Here is a 20,903-nt window from a genome sequence, read left to right as displayed (position 1 = left end):
TCGGAGAGGTCTGTGATCCCTTCTACAGCATTAAACATGTCTAAATGTATCTTTGCTGTGTATTAATGAGTATGTAACATGTGACATGTTGGGGTGTCTGTAATTTCACTTTAATCGGTAGTGCTTGATTTACTGTCAGGTTTGATGGATGGCACAGGAACGTTGGGAATTCATTATGGCTAGCCTGGCATTGATGTCTCTGGTGATGTACACAGCTTTACCAGGAGCCGGGAAATTGTGCACTCTTGAGATTAACAACGTGGTGTGATAGAAAGCTTCACACTCCGGAGTTTCATCAGAAATGTTGTACATCCTCTTTTGGCAGTTCATTTGGTTCCTGTAGGGAACATATACATCAGCCTGTTTCAAAAGGACTCATCAGTCACTATTCCAGTAGAATGCACTCTCTCTGCTTCCTTTTAGATAGTATTTTAAGAGACCTGACAAGAAAACTGTAGTACATACTTAAACAACTGCCTTGATCTTTTGATGATTAGACAATAAGACCATAGATGGATGATGGGTTTGTGCTGATAATAATCACTTGAATCCAATGCACATTGCTTGTCTGTGACTCAGTGTAATTCCAGATTGGCATAGAATTATTTGTCCCATTTGAAGTGTAGCTAAAAAACCATATTATGGCAAGGATCAGATGAAGAGCTTTTTGTTCAGGACCACCATATGGAAACAAACAGCAGCCTTCAACTTAAATTGTATTGATCAATTGGAAGTTACTGTGTAGGTGTACCTTTTAAAGTCTTAGAAATATGAATCCAGCATAGTAATATGCTGTACACTAGTCAACGAGCCCCTGTAGTTCCATTAATGACAGACCCTGGGTGCTACCATCTGTCCTTCAGTTCAGTACAGGGACCAGCATTATTCAGAAGAAGCTGAGGCAGCATCTCATTGATGAGGACAGAATTTGCGTCAAGCTCTTTAGCCCAATGTGTGGCACTTAAGCAATACTGACTACACATTATCTTATCAAACAGCAATCAGTGCTGAGGAATTCACCACTGATGGGGTGTTGCCACTTGGTAGGGACGTTGTAATCAGGTTGTGCACGGTGCGGCGACTTGGGAATGACTCCCGCATTGGCTGTATCAATCTGGTTAAGAGGCAATTTGCGGACAGTGCTGGGTGTCTGGTTGGGAGATTTGGTGCGCAATGAGGCTGGAGCTGCTGCCAGTAAGCTGACCTAAACCACAGCTGATGAAATGTGAGGCTGGGACTATAACTCCTACCTGACTTTTGACATCTTTCCAGTAAGTCATATCAAGCAGCCGGACATAAAATGCTCCACAGATTGGGGCGGGGAAATCTGCAGGGGACTGTACTGCAGATCAATTATCTATACAACTAACATTGTACATGATAAAATATTTTCAAATATGGCTCTTAAGTTCTTTGTAATGTTTATTTTTCATCATCGTCCTTTCCGATCTCCTGCTTGTCTGGCCTGTCACTAAGTGCCTTTTCATGCCTGTGTAGATGTTGGCATATTGCAGTAAAATCTTTCTAATGATGCCACTGGTGTTATTCCATATCTACCTGTTCCTGAATTCATATATTATACAATGTTGTTTTACTTTAAAAATATGGGTGATTCAAACAATACTCATTTGGTGATTTAAAATGCTGTTGCTGAATCTGACATGAATTATGTTAATTCCAAAAGAGACCTCTTGTAGGATAAAGCTGTCCTGCAGGAAAGAACACAGCAATTACTGCATCTATCTTGCTAAGCTAAAGTACTGTACTACATTGTATTGATTCTCCAAATACTGTACTTGTTTTGGTGATGATTTTTAAATGTTGCCAAGAACTGGGTTAATTATGCAGATAGGATTATATGGATGCATTCAATTTTGTCTGGCAGTGTTTTTATCTTTAATGTTTGGGTTTTTCCTATGAATGACAGAAGTACATATAAAACATGTTGTTTTTAAATGATTTTCAACGAATCTCTGGATCTAATGTATACTTAGTAGAACCAGGATTAGGCTGGTTGTCATAGAATTTTTTTACCTTGTGGTTTTTCAGAAAGAATCTGAGAAGCAACAAACTGATTTGGTATGCCGGGTATGTCTTATGCCAGTTGCCAGAGGAATAAATTGTTAGAAATGGGCAAAGTGAAGCACAAGACCATGTTCACTGTAGCGAAAGCAAAGTGCACAAAGCCTAAGGTTGGACTTGTGTCAAATCCCTTGTGGCTGTGCCATTTGAAAGCCACATTGTACATGTCATAACTGTCTGTTCAGTGTCACTGGTGGAAAAAAAAACATGACAAATACATTACTTTTATGACAGTTGCATTAATGGTGAATGCCACAAGGCTTCCATTTTCTTTATGGAATGCAACATTTTAAGATTTTGCAAAGTTTTTGCTTTTGTTTTGTATTTGCATATGGTTTGGTCGAACACTAGACTTTCATACAAGAAGGAAAAGTTTCTTCTGTGCTTGTCAAAAGAAAAGGGAGAAAGTTAATGATGTTTCTCAAGGTTTCTTCCCTTGGGCAGACAAATGTAATGACCACTAGTGAAGATTTGTTCCCCTCTAGTGAGCCAGTAGATCATTTGCCTTCCCCTGGAGCTTTAGTTAATTGCTTTCTTGCTGCTCAGCAAAGGTCAAAATTTGCATATCAGGAGTGAGATCAACTCAAAGGAACTCCCCACACTATTGTGATACCCTGATTTCCAATGTAGATGCCCACAAGGACTTCACAAATATTGTGTGATAGTGAAGTTTTTGTGAAGGCAAAAGATTTGAGTTTAAGTTGCTTATACATTACATACTTAGTTCGTTAGCCCAAAACCATTATCGCCATATTGATGCTGTCCTTGGTGCTGAAGGTGCAACTGTAGGGGAATACTCTAGTGTTATGTCAAATCTTCCTGTTTACATCTGCTTTGTAACATCAGCCTTGCTTCAACTACACAAAATCCTTTTTTCATCCTTAAACTGTTTCTTAATCTTGTTAAGATCTCATATTTAATCTTATGATAAGCCTTGCAACCTAGATAAGCTTTTAGAAAACATTTCAGTAAGCTGCTCACCGTCAGGTACTGTTGGAACCCCTGCTGGTTTGACCTGGGAGGTCTAAGCCTGCAGGATGTTAGAAATGCTGCTTTATGAAATATTCATGTTGACCCCGCCCTTTCTTGGTGTACAGGCGGCGGAAGAATTGGTATAGTAGAAAAAGCTTGTTAGAAGTGTCAGAGGTGTGCAACTTTCCAAGGTTGCCCAACCAGCCATAACTTGCTTAACTTACCTAACTACTTGACATTCTGTAGGACTTGAAATCACAAGAAAGTTTAGAATTTGTGGCATAGCCTTTGGCTGTTGGTGAAAAGAAAGTGGATGCTGCGTATCTGGTAGAGTGCATGTAACACCTAATGAGATACATTGAATCTTTGAGTCTATTTTAAGATTGCCCTGCACCTGAAGGCTGATGAAGTGTTGTGACCCTAGCAACACATCATTGCCTCCTGGGAGCAGAGGTCATTCTTACGCACTAATCACCAGTGAAGGTCAAGAAGGTCACATCATGCCTGGTGGAACACTCACCAAGTCAGGTGGAGGCACTATGAAATCAACCTTGACAGGATCTTTGACCTCTAATTAGTGGAGGAAGGAGAATTGATTCAGCTGCAGGATATTCTCTTGAGAAGAGGGGCAGAGGGGCACCCCAAAATGCAAATCTCCATCACAAGTCTATTTCTGCACATTCTAAGTCCATTCAGGGATTTTCATATGTCCCAGCAGTTTTCTTTACCATTATGTTAATTGAACCATCCACAGATCACCCAGCTGAAAAGAATATAGCATGGATGCTCTTTTGGCATGTACATTTGTGATGGAATGGGCAGTGCTTGTCACCTTGTACTGATAGTTAGAATTTCTTAATAGGGATACTGAGTTGTACTTACATGTTATAGTACCAACCATGATGCTGAAACCATTGCACATGGTGGAAATTATATTGTTCATTTACATCTGAAATGCTAGTATTATGTCTCCCCAAAGCTATACGTTTACAAGGTCATCTATATTGCAAACACTGGTCATTGTCTGATGGTGCTAAATATGCTGATATACATTGTACTTCTTCTTGATTATTAGTTAACCTGAAATCTTTGACCTGACTTGTAATATACATACAGCACACCGCACACAGCTACAGCCTCCCTTCTTTCCAGGCATGATTGGTCGAAACCTTGCAGTTGCACACGAATCTCAATCTGCTCTCTGCAGCTCAAGTATATTGCTCACACATGGAGAGCTATGTCTTGACCTTGGTCATTGCTGTCCAATTTTCCAGTGAACGGACTTTTGGAAGGGTTCGTAATCAGGCCTCCTAGGAAACCATTCATTTTCTTTCAAGTTTGATAGGATAACTTTGTCACAATAAAGGGCAAATGTGTTGATTTGTTTCTTTCTACATGTATTTTATAACACACCATAGCCATTCGAACCGTAACTAGCAATGCATATTGACTGCATTCATTTCAATATGCTGTACGCCCGTCACTTGATTCAATATCTACCTGTAACTGCAAAGTGCATGTACAGCTTGCAGGCAAAAGACATTTGCATACGTAATGCGTGGTAAAACTACTGGTAATAGGTAAGTGCATTCATCATCATCATCACGGGCAGGTTGCCCGGAAGAGGTTCACCCCCTTCCAGACGTCAATATTTTTGTAGAACATATCATCAAAGAAACTAAACCAAAGAATGATAGTGTTGTCAATCACAAATGGATATGCTGGACAAATATTTCAAAGAGTTTAGCTTTTATTGGCAGTGAGGAAAGCCAGACGTGGTAATTATGGAGACTGGAGGAGTGCCACGTGATCCACTCTAACGTCACCGTGGGGTGTGGGAGGTGGGCCTAATGTGTTGAAGTGGATTCTGCTGCTCATTGATGAGATGATATTGTCAGTCCTTGTGGCCTGCTGATGCCCTTCATGCTGTAGAGTGATAATTAGCTACCAGCACATTACAGGGCACATGCTGAAGGACATAACAACATGGAAGCTCTTTTGGGGGTTTATTCAGCATCAGTTCTGTCTTTGGTGATTGAAACATATAAACCTAGGGGTTTCTTAGTTCGGTAATACAAATAGCGGACATGTCCAGAGTCTATTTTGCATATGTTTTTCCCTCATCTTACCCTTTCAGATACAGATTATACTGATATGTAGCATCATAGGAACCCCATAGATACCCTCTGGTACATCATTTCTGTGATTTTCAAAGGTTATTACTCAGAGAAAATATTCAGAGATGCAGCAAGGGGGGCTGGGCAAAGGATCGGGGGGACTCTGTCGTCAGTATGGACCCAAGTACAAGCAGCACTGGTATGCCGATGGAGGAAGTGACCAAGTAGAAAGAGACAGCAGTCAGCTTCATGCAGGGGCAAAGTTGGAGCAGGAACATGCAGCTAAGGATATGCATTCTATTGTTAGAACTGACCCTGATTACAAGGTCATGAAGGATAATCAGTATCAGGCCAGCAGGCAAAATTTGTTATTTTATGATAGACCAGAAAAGGTGTATTTTGATGAAACAGAGAGTATGAGATTTGGGTTAAGGAAGGCAACTGGAAGACAAGAAGCTCAGCGTTTGGAACTTCAGACGATGACATCAGGAAGGGATGGAACATTGTATGACAGAACAATTACCACAAGTGACAAGGAGGGAGCATCAAATGACAGGGCAATTAATATGGGGTATTTTGATATGGCAGTCAGTACCAGGGACAAAGGAGGCATGTCATACAACGGGAGAGCTAGTGTAGATAAGTGTAGAGACAGGACATATATGTCCATTAGCACTGGAAACTTGGATGTGATGTTCAGTACATTAGACAGTGGTGGAACAGGGTATGACAGAATTGTTAGCCCGAGACTTGAGGATAAAATGGCGTACGACAGGACTATTAGCTCAGGAGATATGGATGGCAGAGTTTTTGTCAGGGCACGCAGCGATGGGGATGGGAATGAGACTTCATATCACCAAACTGTCAAAACAGAAGACAGGAATGCAATGTTGAGAAGAATAGCTGCCAACAATAGGGATGAAGTGTTGCATGGAAGGATGGTTGATACAGAGGATAAAGATGAGATGGTATACATGAGATCTAGACCTGTCAGAGACAAAGACGTGAGTGGAAGTGAGGAGAAAAAGCACATTGGCAGATGTAGGAGCAGCAGTCCAAGAATACGAGACTTGGGTGAATTAAAAAGAAAAGTACACGTAAGTATTGGCAACATATGACAATGTTATTGTTACTGTTAGAAAGTTAGAAAATGAACTTGCAGAGAAGCAAATGCCAAAACTTTGTACAGAACTAGAAAGGCAAAATTTTTGTGAAAATGCAGAATGTTTTCCCTGTAGCCTTTGTGAAGCTACTTGCACACAATACTATACGATAAAGCTTGCCCTATAGTATTATGTGCAAATAAAAAAACACCCTACATCTACATGGTTTGGGGACCAGGTCATTAAGATAGATATACATGTACTAGGCTTTCCCTATAGTATAGGTTTCATAAGAATTAAAAGGCAAACCACTGGGAGGGAAGCATCCTGCATTTTTGAAAAAAAAATTTTTGCCTTATTCTATTTTCTCATTTTCGTTTATCTATACAGCAGGCCCATAAAAGCAGGTTACAGTCATTCAGACTGAGTAATATGCATGTATGTCAATGTGTCTTCAGCAAAGCAACACAAAGACTAGTATTTTTTTTGGGGGGGGCACTTTTTGCTATGGTAGACCATCATATATATGCTGTTTGCCTTTTATAGCTTAGTCAACCATCCGACCTTTGGCTGTTCCTGGGATGCATCACAGATTGTCTGATTACTCTCAGACTGATACAATACATAGTAACGTACAATGAAAACTGGCACTTTTATTCCAAACATGCATTCAAGACATGAAAGTCATATTTCCGGCAATTTTGGGGTATCAGTGAGACTGTCTGCAAAGTTGCTACATGTAGCATACTTATGGCATATTTGTTCTGCCAGATGATGGTATTTTCACTTTCTTATTAAGTATAAGCAGTTCTGCCTGCATGCCTTAACTGGCTCTCTGTCAATTTCAAAGTCTCCTCTGGCATAGCAGACACCTTGGATTTACAGCTAAGATATCCTGCTATCCTGCTGAACTATGAAGGAGTTTCAACATGGTCTCCATTCACAGAGCATGAAAAGGGGAATATTCCTTCTGTACAAGTTTCTGTGTAAGTAGGATTAGGACTGAATTGGATGCTTCAGTAAAGGTCAACCGCACCAGCGACTCGGGTGGGTGTGGAATAAACATGAGTTTGTATCTCACCCATAGCCAAATGCCAGGCCAATTCCTCCTTCAGAAGGGTAGATTTTCCACTTTCGTTGCCACTTTTCATAATGGATTAGGCTTGCTGCCAGTTTGGTAATCCCTTGGAAATTTGGTGTCTCCTGTATGTCTGGGAGGCTTAATCACAAAAGTTCAGTAGTATTGGCTTTTGGTACATGTAGTTTAGGTCCAAACACAGTGCCACCAGTGAATCTCAAAATCAATGAAGTATGTTCTCCAATAAATCAACTAAAGATGTAAAACTTCTACTGACTTTGTCTCCAGTACAATGAAGATTGCCACCAGCTCAGCAGCCCACAAGACTCCTCCTGTCTTATACAGTGTACTAACAGCAGTTTTCAATCACAATGACATAGTGACAAATTTGTCTGGAGAGTCAGGTCACAGTAGACTGACTTTCAGCTCAGTCAAATATGCAACTGCCAAATTTATGACACCTTTCCAAATCACATCCAGATTCTGCAGTAGGGCAAAGGTGACTCCTGGCTAAGTAATCCACTGTCTCCTGCATGTTACATGTATATGTCTGCCTAAAGTTTCATATGTATACATGATGATATAACATCCATCAACTTGATGGCAACTTGTATTGTCAGCATGTCTAGCAGCTCCAACATCCCTCTACTCTATCATATAAAGTAATCATAAGAATTGTATGATATATTGATACTCTGCCTGTCTGTAGGCAAAAGATTTGGAAACTGTTAAGCTCAAAGCATCTCCAGCTCTGCTTGTTCAAAGATTGGAAGCAGACCAACAGATCAGGAGAGTTCTCAGAACTGTGGTACTTTGTAGCCCGTTCTGAAAATTAGCTAGAGATATTTCGTACCAACTTCAATGGCAAATCCATCATTCTTGCAATGTGATAGAATGAGAAGATTCCATTCCATACTTTCAGGATACTTTTTGCCTGTGACAAAAACCATGTCATCATATGTGTGATAATAGATCTGTCATGGAAGAAGTTTTCTTATAAAGCTTTGATGACAGGACGTCATTACTCTTGTGTTATTACCTACAGTAGGCTTCCTGTGGCTGTCCGGATGAATTGGTGCCTTACTTTACTCCAGACGTTCCAAGGCAATAACAAGAATGTCTAATGGCAGAAGAAACCTGTGCCAAGGTGGTACAAGATCAATTCTGCTGTTTGGATGAGCAATAACAGAGCACAAAGGCTTAATATCTCTTCCCAAGTGTTTGTTCCATCATCTGGAAGATGCAGCAACACCTCTTGCTATTAAGACTACCTGCCTTGCCTGAAAATGAGAAACAATAGAGTTTGTTACACTTTGTCCCTAACTGACTCTTTGCTATTTTACCACTTAGGTTCATTCTAACACTAGCAGGCCAGTTTCTCTGATGGCTCTTACCCTGTGGTTGCGGATGTCTGGTAAAATCTAGTCAGGGAAGTTTTACTAGTACAGTAGTAGTAGTGTAGGCCGTCAAGTGGCTGAATAGGCCTATCTTTGGCCTGTATTCTCTTTTGCAATGCTGACAGGTGAACTTGGTTGAACTTGAAGTCACATTCTGGTCAGCTGCCTCCTTTCTCCCTTTATCTTCAGCCTGGCCATGTTGCATTTTCTAAAGAGTCCTGGCACCTCGCCTTGTCAAAGTTCTCCAGTTTGCTCTGTTAGCAGCTCTGTTTTCCCACCCAGCTTCAGGGATGCCAGCCACTTTGAGCTGTTGTTTTAACTGGTCTTTGTAGCACTTCCTTGGTGTACCTCTGGCCCGTTTGCCTGTCTGAGTTTGCCGTAGAAAACTGCCTTCGGCATTCTGGTGTCTTCCATCTGTGACAGGCCAATTAGAGACATTGAAACTACACATCAATAGATAGCAGATCAAATTACTTGCCACCTATAATCAACGAAGGAGACCACTCAGGCCAGGCATATTGAACCAAAGAGACACTGTTGTCTTATCTACTGCTTGTGTCAGCATTTGTCTTGCCCTGATAATGTCTCAAGATGTCTGATTCCTGCGGGGATGGAATTAGATTCACATTTGCTTTTGTGAGCTGCAAAGCTTGGCAAGCTGTCTTCTGTCCTAGAGATGTCAGCTAATGACACTAGGGATTGCAGATGAAAGAGAAATAAATGTCCCCGTTACCTTTGCAGTTTATAGGAGGGTGCCATAGGGGATACAATAGATGGGAGAAAGGGCAACACTGGAGCCACAGGTGCATGATTTATGGTAATGTTGCAAGAAGTAGCTGAGAACGTATAGCTGGAACTACAGTGTATTGAATGAAGAAGTAGACGTATGGGGAATAAAAGTAGCCCCAGCATCATTATTCATTGTGCTGTAGTCATAGTTTTGCGGGTAACGCATGTCTAACTCGTTAAAGGGCATTTTCGGATGCTGACATTTCCCTAGCTGAAGTTTTTTGTCTGCTGCTCTCCAAACCTTGATCTTTTAAAGCAAACTATGGTGAAAAAAAATTAACATATTTCAGAAGACTAAACTTGTTATATACTTACATGTATACAAATGTAGTTAGTAAGTTATGAAAGGAAAATGTAGTGAACAAGCAGTATGGTTATAACAGATTTTTTTATTGCAACAGACTGGTTCAGAACACAGCTTCGAAGCACATATGACCTGGAATGGCATGTTATTCTCCTATGAATCGTCACATTGCACGTAATTCTATTTCACAGTGAAGTGAATGGTCAGCCGAAAGGATTATGCAGAGCCCTTATGGATTAGGAAGAATTAAGAAGAGACATCCAGCAGCACAAGCAGTTTTATTCAAGGAAATGTGATTGTTCGTTATGATCACCAATTCAGCACCCATTGGTGGTGTCCTTGGTGCTGAAGTGTATGTTACAAACTTAACTTTTGTGAAACAACAAATGTTGGACTTAAGGACAAAATTTATGTATTATAGTTGATAAGGATAGAGTCCATTCCAAGACACCATGAGGGTTTTTAGGCGATATTTATAATTAGTCTGAATTATTTTGAATAAAAGAATATCTGAGCCACAATAATTAAATCATTTTCAAAAAATTGACTAAGAAAATACTCATTTATTTGAATTTCTTTGAATATTTTAGAAACATTTTGAAAGTAACTGTACAAAAATATTTTTATTTAGAATAATTGTGAAACCTCTCTGTGATTATTTCACATTTACAAATGTTTACAAAAAATGGTAAACCTGGCCAAATGGTAAAATTAGTTTATTGCCCCCATAAAAGTAAGCCCTATTGTTGCATCTGTATATTTTTAGATTCCACAGCTGGGCACTGTTGGATCCTTTGTGGTGGGCCATTGTTACATGGCGCCCAACCATACTTTGCAAGGATGTGTGAATTACTATCTTCCCAGCCCACCGAACCATTTACAAAAAATGGTAGAAAATGGTAAATAATGGTAGAATGCTGTTATCATTATTTAGAAACCATTAGAAGTATCCAATTCCACACCATGAATATTTCCAAAGTTTTACAGGACCAGGGAAATATTTATAAAGTTGAAACAGTGTTACAAATATTTCTAAAGTATCAAATGTCCTAGACATATAATTACAAAACTTTAAAATCAATTCTAAACAATGGCAACAAACATCCGCATGGTGTCTTGGAATGGATTCTATGTCAGTAAATTAAAAGTTAGTAAAGCATATATGTCAGTACCATTCTGTAAAAGTAGTGTTCCATGACTCATCCATTAAAAGCTTCAAATATCAGCATGGAATCCCATGTCTTTCTGCAATACCTAATGCTGTCAATATGCAATACTGCAATACCTACATGTGTATTAGCAATGTTATCAACCCTGGTTATACACTCTCCTGCTTACTCCAATATAAGACACAGGTCACAGAGTCTTTCAATTATTGGTTTCTTTAGTGTACTGATTAGAGTCCAGTGTTGCAATTACCCACATGTTGGGGGTGGGGTGGCATTTGCTGGCTCCATGACCCAGAAATGTCCAGGTCAACTCATCAGCTCTGATCAGTGCATTCCAGATATTATTGTGAGTTAATGGGCATAGAAATGTTACCTGAAATTAGCAGTAAGGACTAAGCCCTTGGCAGAGTTTTCACTTCTTGGCTTGATACACTACTTTAATTTCCTTTTCTTGATGATGTTGTGCGATAGTGTCCCATTTCTCACTTTTCTGCCCCACTCCTCTAAATTCGCTGTAAGGACATGGAACTCAATCATTGGGGAAATTACATGGTGGAAATGTTGCTAACTGGAGCGTGTTACAAGGATCATACTGAGATTGAAATGGAAAAGTTGGTGCTGTCTATAGTTGTATAGCTGTCTATGAAGCTTGTAACTGCATAGATAAAAGAAATGCAAAATGCTTTCCTGGAATCTACCAGTAGTTTGATAATACAGACAGTGAGTGAAGGACAGGCTGTGGTTTATGGGGTGCAGTCATGGGCTTCCGAGCACTGATGGTCTTGGCATGGCTGATTATAAAACAGGTCATCCTTACTATTCAACTCATGATGATCATCATGTCAGGCCGTCTGCCCTTGTACTTGATACTTGTCTACAAAGTAAAAGGAATACATTCTGCTGAAGTTGACACTCCTATGGAATATCATACACTCTGCAGACTTTGCCATAAGAAAAAAACTTGCAAAGTCTGTCTTATGTGCCCCTTAAATCCATTTATCACACTGCTTGAAGTATATTGACTCTCATTTTCTTCGGTGTAATTTAGCATGGCCCAACATGAGATGGAAATAAAAGGCATTAGTCTGAAATGCTGCTGCTCATTTCATTTAAACCTGCAGAGCATGAATATTTCATCTGAGGTAATTGCTCCCAGGTGAATACAGCTACCAGTCAGGTGCAAAAGCGCATTGTCCAGAACGACCAAAGCACCGGAAAATTAGCCGCACATTCATGGTTGTAAAACTGAATGGTGTACTTAACATTTATCATGTTATGATTCGCTGCATGGTTTTATTCACATTAGTTAAATGCAAAACAGTAAACAATATCAAAGTTTCAGTCAGATGTCACAAAATGATTAAGTCAGTTAGAGGAATATTCCTTAGAATTCTAGAATTCTAAAATTTCTCTTAACCACATTAGCCAATATTCAATTAACCTATCAATTAGGTCTATTCACATTGTTAAATATGCATTTTTCAGGACAACTTATTATCTACAAGCATTTTTCTGTTTGGTTTTGGAATGAATAGATTGCATGTCAAAGTACCAAACAAAATATCTGAGATGTGTGCATAGATATGTGCATAGATATGTGATAAATGACATAGTCTTCTCAATGGTCAGGTCAGAAGGCTTAGGATGCTTACACATGTGTGTGTGTTGCTAGGCCTAGTCCTTTGAAGTCACTCATCTTTGTCCCCCCTGTGGTGTTTTTTCATTTATTGATTATTAGTGTGTACAAGTAATGGCTTGTAAAAGAAAAAATAGCTTTTGCTTTGATCGCATTATGAAATAGCAGTCATGTCATCAAGTCATGTATGTGTTGTCTGTTCCATTACTTGCAACTAGAAGGTGGTTTGGGTTAACAACCTGACAAGGTTGAAATGCTACGAGTAGTTCCATGGGAATCGTTATATAAGTGATATGTTTGTTAAATCTCAAAGTTACACAGTCTAGGCTTCAGGGCTTTACAAGTATTGATGAGCTAAGATGAATTCAAGCACAAACCCTAAAATAAGTGGTAGTCTTTTTTTAATGCAGAATATTACAGCAGGAGGTGGTAAGCACACACTGACATTTCTTATTAACACTGCACACTGTACATGCATCACACAGTCACATGTGTAGTGATAACACATTGCTTGTGTTGAACCATCTATGTTACAAGTAACAAGGATGACAAAATGCTCAAAATTTCTTATTCTGTTTCTGCAGCACCACCAACTGACCATCCAAGCCCTACAAGATGAACTGCGAACCCAGCGAGACCTCAACCAACTCTTCCAGGAGGGGACTGTCAAACCTGGAACATCCTGCTCCCAATCAGACCTGGACTATGAAACCTTGTGGTCCGAAAACGAGCGGAAAAACAAGGAACTGTTCCTTTTACGCAAGACAGTGGAGGAGTTGGAGATACGCATCGAGACCCAGAAACAGACGCTGTCGGCCCGCGATGAGTCCATCAAGAAGCTGTTAGAAATGCTGCAGAGTAAGGGGTTAGCCATGAAGAGTATGGAGGAGGAGAGGGGGGATTATGATCGTGTCAAGAGCAAGATGATTGAAGCAGAGGCCAAAGTGACACACCTGGAGTCCAGCCTGGAGATGCGTGACAGAGACATCAACAACCTTAAGGAGGTGCGACCTGTTACATGTTGGGGTTATGTATTATTTGTGTGGAAATGCCAGTCAGCAACTTATTTCTCAATGCTTTTCTGTGTTTTCTTGGTCCTACAACCATGACTGGTGTGTCTGACTGTATTTCGCAGGAACTCCTGAAGTATTCGGACAACAGCCACCAACTCCGTTCCCATGGTTCCCACAGTCACCACCACATGCAGCGCAACGGTCAGCAGAACGACCTTCCCAAGGTCACCGCACTGCAGGCCATCATAGAGTCCAAGGTAAGATAATTGGTAAACTTTCTTTGAAGTCCCAGAAAAGAAGACGTCAGTTTCCCTAATGGCTTTATTGTATAACGGGGGCCGCCCTAAGACGGTCCCCGTCGTAAGACGGTACGGATTTTTGCTCATCTTATTATCCATAAGTGCACCGTGTTTGTTGCCACTGACTATGCTGATTACAAAGGTAAATAAACCAAGCCCATGCACACAGCTTTAATTTGCATTCCAAGTATACTTTAACATATTTACTTCATGTTTTTTAAGAGCAGAATTCTAACAGTAATGTTGACAGTGCTGAATCACTGCGGTCACCGGCCTCTGCGTATTGGCGGCTCGTGTCGCTAACTATACGAATTCTTTCAAGCAGTCATACAACTGCCATGATACACACAAATAAAGTTCCATAAAACACTATGAATATGGGTCTTCAAATGTTTGTTGAGTAGAAAAGCAACCAAAAGGAAGCGACATAAACATTGCCACCATTGTACTCCCAAGGGAGTGTGGCCGTGAAGATGGCAGACTAGAGAACGCTCCAAAGATTTATTTGACTGTAACAAATGATTCGTGCTGTCTATGAAAATAAGACTTGACAGAGAGATGTAGATGATATTTTCATATAATCAGACGGAGTTTTGTTGATGTTGGCGGTGTCGTTTTTTCGTAATGTTTTTTTTAGTCGGGCATTCACAATCAGTGCATTCAGCCCGTTGCCCGTAAAACATCAGCTGGATTGTTCTAGGTACGGCCTTCCTCATGTGAGACAAGAAGTACATACAGTCACGATTTTACTGTCAAAAGAAAGCTAAAATATCATACTATTAATTTTTTTTCTGTGTACTTAAATTTACCACTTACTTCTGAAGAGAGCAAAATATAAAAAAAGCGTACCGAGTTAGGCACACTGTCCAGCGTAGCACAAAATTGGAAGGTTACATACACGAAATTGTCTCTCAGTGTTTGCCGCTTGTAACACGCAGCGCGAAAGGTTCATTAACCACATGAATGCATTTCTTATTCAAGTATGTTGTTCAAATCTATGAGTAAAAAATTCAGTCATCAAAATTTGACCACTCTCAGGCAACTAGCGATGGAGCGCCATGAGTTTGAGCGCAAGAAAAAGCGTACCGTGTTGGGGCACCTCCCGTTATAGATAGCATATATCTATCACATTTTGGCAACACCTCAAGGTTATTGCCTTTTAAAAAGTAGTGCAGAAATTTTCCTTTGTACTTGGATTAAAATTCTCAGCATGATGTTTGGAACAATTTGATGTTTAGAAGTGCTTTTCTAGATCTTGGCTTGGATGCAAGAAAGCTCCTCTTTAAACAAACTGTTATATCTGCTCATTTACGTTAACAATACACTTCTTCAAAATCTGATGTAAAAGCATTCAGTATCACATATATCAGATGTCAAACATGTCATATCAAATTGGCTTTAACTTTGCAGGAGAAGAAGATCTGTCAGCTGGAGAAGCAGCTGCGTGAGTTTGAGGAGGACTTGATGTCGCTGCGGTCCAACGGTGCTGTCAGCTCAGAAGAGCGAGAGGAGGAAGTGAAGCAGCTGGAGGTCTACAAGTCTCACTCCAAGTTCATGAAGAACAAGGTAGCACTGGTTATCTGCAAAAGAAGTCCTTTATTGTTTCAAGGATTGTGTAGTAAATTACTTCTTTCAGTTATCTTAGATACTATATTTTGTAGGTATTCGAATCGGCAGTAGCTTCATACATTGATACACGCATATCAGAAATAAATTGTCCATGGCAGCTGTGATACATTCAAACAACAGTATGGCAGCTCTTCTTGAAATTTTACACTATGTCTGTACCCTGTACATCCCACACAATGTCAGGAAAGATTAGCAAGAGATGAGTCCTTTTCTCTCCCCAGGAAAATGGCAGGTATACGTCGGACGATAGTAACTCTTCACAGCCATTGGAAAACGTGACGCCTCTCTCACCCCGAGCAGAGGCTTTCGTGCTGGACAAGGTACCACTCGGTGACGGTTGCTATGGTGATGGTTGCTAGGGTGGTGGTAAATTAGTGGTGCAATGCTGGTGACGGGAACTTCTCTCGCTGCTTCTGACCTTAATTTTTTTCTATCCATCATTTCTCAGGCAGGCGCCTTTCCTGTAGATGAGCAGCAGTACATGATACATGTATATTATTCCAGTTGACAGAAAATTGTCACTCCATCATAGAAACTCATTATGGTATAAACAATAATGCATCCTTATGCATTTTTCTTCATTAGGTGTGTGTCAGGTAGCTGACACGGTGATGGGTCTGTCTAGCCCTGCACTCCACAGCCTTACTGTATCATTCATACATACATGTAGATCACTAGTCATGTAGAAACTGCAGCATTTACTAACATTTCCAACAAGTCTTCTCAACAATCAAGTAGGGATTTGGTTCAATTTCACTTCTTGCAGTATTTCCAGCTTTGAAGTTGTCCAGCTTCACATTGATGCCAATGGTAGATTTTAAGCAACCACATGAAAAAATACTGTCTTACACTTTTCCTATTTCATTACCCTAAAACATGTCTGTATGTAACTCTTAGTCTGAGTAGAGCTTGGGTAGTAATGGTGTTTTTTTTTAGTTAATAAGTGGCACTTTCAAGGCATTTTTAAGTCTGTTGTCACATTTTACACTCACAATTACAAAAATGTATCTGTTGCCTGAGTCTTAACTCCTGTATCAAGGATTGACTTGATGTAACAAACATCTATATCATGTCTTATGATATGATGGTTGGTTTCACTGACAGTATTCTGCATACTGCATTGGGCAGGCCTTTTCTGGTTCAAGGGAATCAAACTGTATTCCTGTAATTACACTAAGTGTTTGTGCCCTTGTTGTTCTCTGTTGTTATTTCTTAGATTGACCAGCTGAAGTCAGAACTGAACAAGAAGGAGACAGAAATGCTGACCATGCAGACTAAGGTGGACACCATGCACAACCAGCTCAAGGACCAGCAGCAACACATCGACGTCTTAAAGGAGTCCCTGGCTGCCAAGGAGGAACACTCCAAGATCCTGTCAGCAGATGTGAGTAGTTCTGAAGTTTGTACCAGCTGACATGTTGTGTTTTTGTGGTAGAAAGATAACTGCAGTATCATTGGATGGTTCTTGAACCATTTGGGTAAGGTATCAAGCAAGAAGAGTAGTTCACCATTCTCTCCAGAATTTTTTCTGAATGATTTTTTTAGGACTCCCTTATCTCCATTTGCACATAAACTGCCAAAAATCACATAAGATGGAATAATATCTGAATTATTTTCATGCCGGAAATGGAGAAAATGGTGTTGTCTTCCTTCCTTCAACACCCGAGGTCTAAAAAAAATGAATTATTGCCGACCCTCCAGATTGACTCGATGCGGATGCGGTTGGAAGAGAAGGATCAACTCTTGGAGAAGAAGAACAAGCAAATCTCCTCTTTCAGCTCGGAGAAGAACAAACACAGCTCCGAGCTGACAGAGGTCAAGGATATGATGGACATCAAGGAGCGGAAGATCACTGTGCTGCAGAGAAAGGTGGGCGGGATGATTGACATCTTCATTGGACCGCAATGGGGTCTTGTTAGCAAGATTGGGATGTGAAATGATGTGTAAATCCTTTAGTCATTGGTAAATTGACAGCCAGAATCCTTTAGTGTCTCCAATGAATGTTGCAGTGATCTTCTAAGCTGGGGATGGCAATGATTAATGACCAGGTTTATCAATTGAAAGTATGTTTGAAAAATGGCCACTTTTGCTGTGCATGAGATACAGTCATTATTTACTCAAGCAAAAAACAAAATGCTTTTCATTATAGTTCACATTGTACATAATAATCATTTGTGGTTTTAGTCTTGCAAAGATGTGCATTTATTACCTCCATGAAATGTCATGGAATGGAGGTTATATTTTCTGTTATGTGTCTCTGTCTGTGTAGATGATTACTCAAGAACGGCTGGATGGATTGGTTTCATACTTGTTGTGTTGGTGGGGTGTGATGAAAGCTTGAATCGATGAGATTTTGGGAGCCGTATCTGTCGTTATAATTGATGTAATAATATCAGAAATCACCCCTATATCTGCAATATATTGGTACAGGCATCGTGGTTTCCCTCTTTGTTAATCACCTTATCTCCAAGCAGGTGGTGAGGTGATTTGTTTCGTCAGTGATAGCCATGAACATATGTTTTTTTTTATCAGTTGACAACAACTGTTTGGGGGAAACGATAGCCTCGACTCAAGAACGGCTGGATGGATTGGTTTCATACTTGATGTGTTGGTGGGGTGTGATGATAGCTGGAAGTAACTAGATTTTGGGCCTCGTATCTGTCGATATAATCGATGTAATAATATAAGAAATCATCCCTATATGTGCGATATATTGGAACAGTCATCGTGGTTTCCCTCTTTGTTAATCACCTTATCTCCAAGCAGATGGTGAGGTGATTTGTTTCGCCAGTGATAACCATGAACATTATGTTGTTTTTTTTGGATCAGTTGACAACAACTGTTTGGGGGAAATGATAGCCTCGACTCAAGAACAGCTGGGTGGATTGGTTTCATACTTGATGTGTTGGTGGGGTGTGATGATAGTTGGAAGTGATTAGATTTGGGGCCTCGTATCTGTCGATATAATCGATGTAATAATATAAGAAATCACCCCTATATCTGCAATATACAGTTGACATCGTAGTGCATTTATTTGCATGTTGCCAGTACTATCATAACGTGATAATGTAAACATCATAAAGATTCCCCACACCTGTTGCATGTTACCATGGTGCCCATGTGATAACTATCCACACAACTAGTAGAAATAACATGAATACCATTACATACAAGTCATAATCAACAAACATAAAATCGACAAAAACACTGAATATTTCATGGAGGTATGAGGTCGCCGAACTCTACTTCTCCTTAATTTTGGTTTCATGTGGTCAGCTTAGAGAATGATATGGCTAAAACAAAACAAAGCAAAGCTAAGCTATTTTCTTGATGATGTTTTTAGAATGAGAATCTTGAGGAGCAGCTAAAGGATAAGGACAAGCAGATCTCCACCATGAAGGAAAGAGTCAAGTCACTTCAGCAGGACACTAGTAACTCGGACAGTGCTCTTATCACTTTAGAAGAGGCACTCAGCGAGAAGGTATGGTGTTCGTTGTCACAAATTACTGTTAGCTCTGATGATGTGTTTGTCTGGAACAAAGGGTTTAATAGACTGATTACGTTGATGAAGGTTAGACATCCAGGTAATAAGATACACCAAATAGCAGTTACTCAAACAACTGGATTCTTCCAAAATCATATCCAGTTGGTTGAGTAACTGCTTTTTGGCATATAATAGACTAATTTATTCCAACAATGACAGTGTACTTTAAAAACATTTATCTTAACAGTAATTGACACATGCAGTCTGTAGTGTTTCACCATGACTTATTCTAAATACTGTACTTACCACGAACAGATGAGTGACAAATGGAGATACAAGAGACAGAGGGGACAGACTGGACAGGTTGGACTGTGACAGACATTCAGCCAGTAGACAGACTTAAGATGACAGTAGACTAGGCTGACAAATTATCTCATGGCTCATTATTATGACTTTTTATTTATCATCATGACTGACGATTTAGAATTGTTAAGGACCGATGATAGGAAATACAAAATGTATTGTATGTTTATCAAACTGTTACCAGGATACTGAACTCAACTTGAAATGAGTTCTGCCCCTGAATGTCTTATTATCACGCACATGTAGGAGCGGCAGATAGAGAGACTGAAATCACAAAGAGAGCGTTCAGAGGGCGAGCGACAGGAGGAACAAGATAACTTGACGAAGGAGAACAAAGAGCTGAAGGACAAATTGGAGACCCTGCAGAATGAGTTGGCTGAGAACCAGGTGAGCTTGGAACAGACAGGAGTGTTGTGGGCCAATGGTGTTTACTATAGGCACTTTCCCATTTCCTTGGTGCATATATGCTCATCAACACCATTATTTTGTCTGTTTTGGAACATACATGTAACGCTAGTTCACCTTTATCCCCGGGGTAACCATTATCCGTTTTATATAAAATCAAAGTATTTAGGGATATCAAGTCGACAGACGAGTGTTTCAGACAGGAATGATGTGAAAATATTGCAATATAAAACCAACGTCCGTTGACCAGATATTCCTACATATCTCGTTTTTAAAAACATACGGATATAGGTTACCATGTGAATAAAGGTGAACTACAGTAACCATTAGAATGTACTGTAAGCCTGATGAAGCCTTTACTGCGTAACCTGTAACTGTGACGTCTCGTTGCAGACTTGTTGTCATGTACATGTTGTACGTCCTGTGTTTTCCTTGACGAGATATTCTACATTGATCTTCATTGTCAGTACTCTGCCCTGACCCTTATTCTGTAGTACCCAGTGTGAAGCCCTCTGTCATAGTGAATAAGGTCACTGAGGTCAATGTACATGTAGAATACTACTATTGCAGCCTCACAGTCTAACTCATCATGAAGTGCCTGTCTCACACGTAATTGCTGTGCTTTCAGTATGGCAGGAATATTCATCTCTGACTAGCATAAATGCTGCACTGTTTCCATGAGAAAAGTGTGTTGTTTTTCATTGTCCTTTGACACGATATCAGCAGATTATTGAAAAATGGGGTTCAATTGCTCTTAGGCCTTTTGGGTTACTATTCCAGCTGATAAAAAGCATACAAGTTTGGTATTAGCGCATCTTTTGCCATTTACCGATGGCCTTATTGTTTCTTTCACTAGACAGAGATTGATTGAAGTGTCCTAGATGCACAGTAAATAGCTTCTTTTATCTTCCACTTTGACAGCCCTTTAGTTTCTAGAATATGATGCCTCTGGGTCATATCAGGAAGGTAATAAAGATACTGAGTCCATAAGGTTGTAAAATAATGTAGACCCAAAGCTGAATGGGTGGCAAATAGTCAAAATGTTTGGCTTATTTAACATTCT

The 20,903-nt window shown here is 40.0% G+C and overlaps 1 protein-coding gene across 18 annotated transcripts in view; it reads left to right on the top strand.

Moving 5' to 3' along the window:
* The window catches only part of LOC118415840 (ELKS/Rab6-interacting/CAST family member 1-like), a 69,071-nt gene that overhangs the window by 30,046 nt on the left and 18,122 nt on the right, over positions 1-20,903 (top strand). For 14 of the 18 annotated variants that reach the window (XM_035820676.1, XM_035820678.1, XM_035820682.1 and 11 more), the window contains exons 2-9: positions 13,232-13,651; positions 13,783-13,917; positions 15,370-15,525; positions 15,810-15,908; positions 16,805-16,972; positions 17,290-17,457; positions 18,932-19,069; positions 19,682-19,822. In XM_035820676.1, the coding sequence (XP_035676569.1) occupies positions 13,232-13,651; positions 13,783-13,917; positions 15,370-15,525; positions 15,810-15,908; positions 16,805-16,972; positions 17,290-17,457; positions 18,932-19,069; positions 19,682-19,822 (1,425 nt within the window). The remainder of the gene's footprint in view (positions 1-13,231; positions 13,652-13,782; positions 13,918-15,369; positions 15,526-15,809; positions 15,909-16,804; positions 16,973-17,289; positions 17,458-18,931; positions 19,070-19,681; positions 19,823-20,903) is intronic. The other 4 variants (XM_035820680.1, XM_035820684.1, XM_035820679.1 and 1 more) reach the window with 1 other exon arrangement.

The sequence above is a fragment of the Branchiostoma floridae genome, chromosome 5 (assembly GCF_000003815.2).
Source record: "Branchiostoma floridae strain S238N-H82 chromosome 5, Bfl_VNyyK, whole genome shotgun sequence".
Lineage (NCBI taxonomy): Eukaryota > Metazoa > Chordata > Leptocardii > Amphioxiformes > Branchiostomatidae > Branchiostoma > Branchiostoma floridae.
The sequence above is the reverse complement of the archived record's forward strand: the minus strand, read 5'-3'. Positions and strand labels throughout refer to the sequence as shown.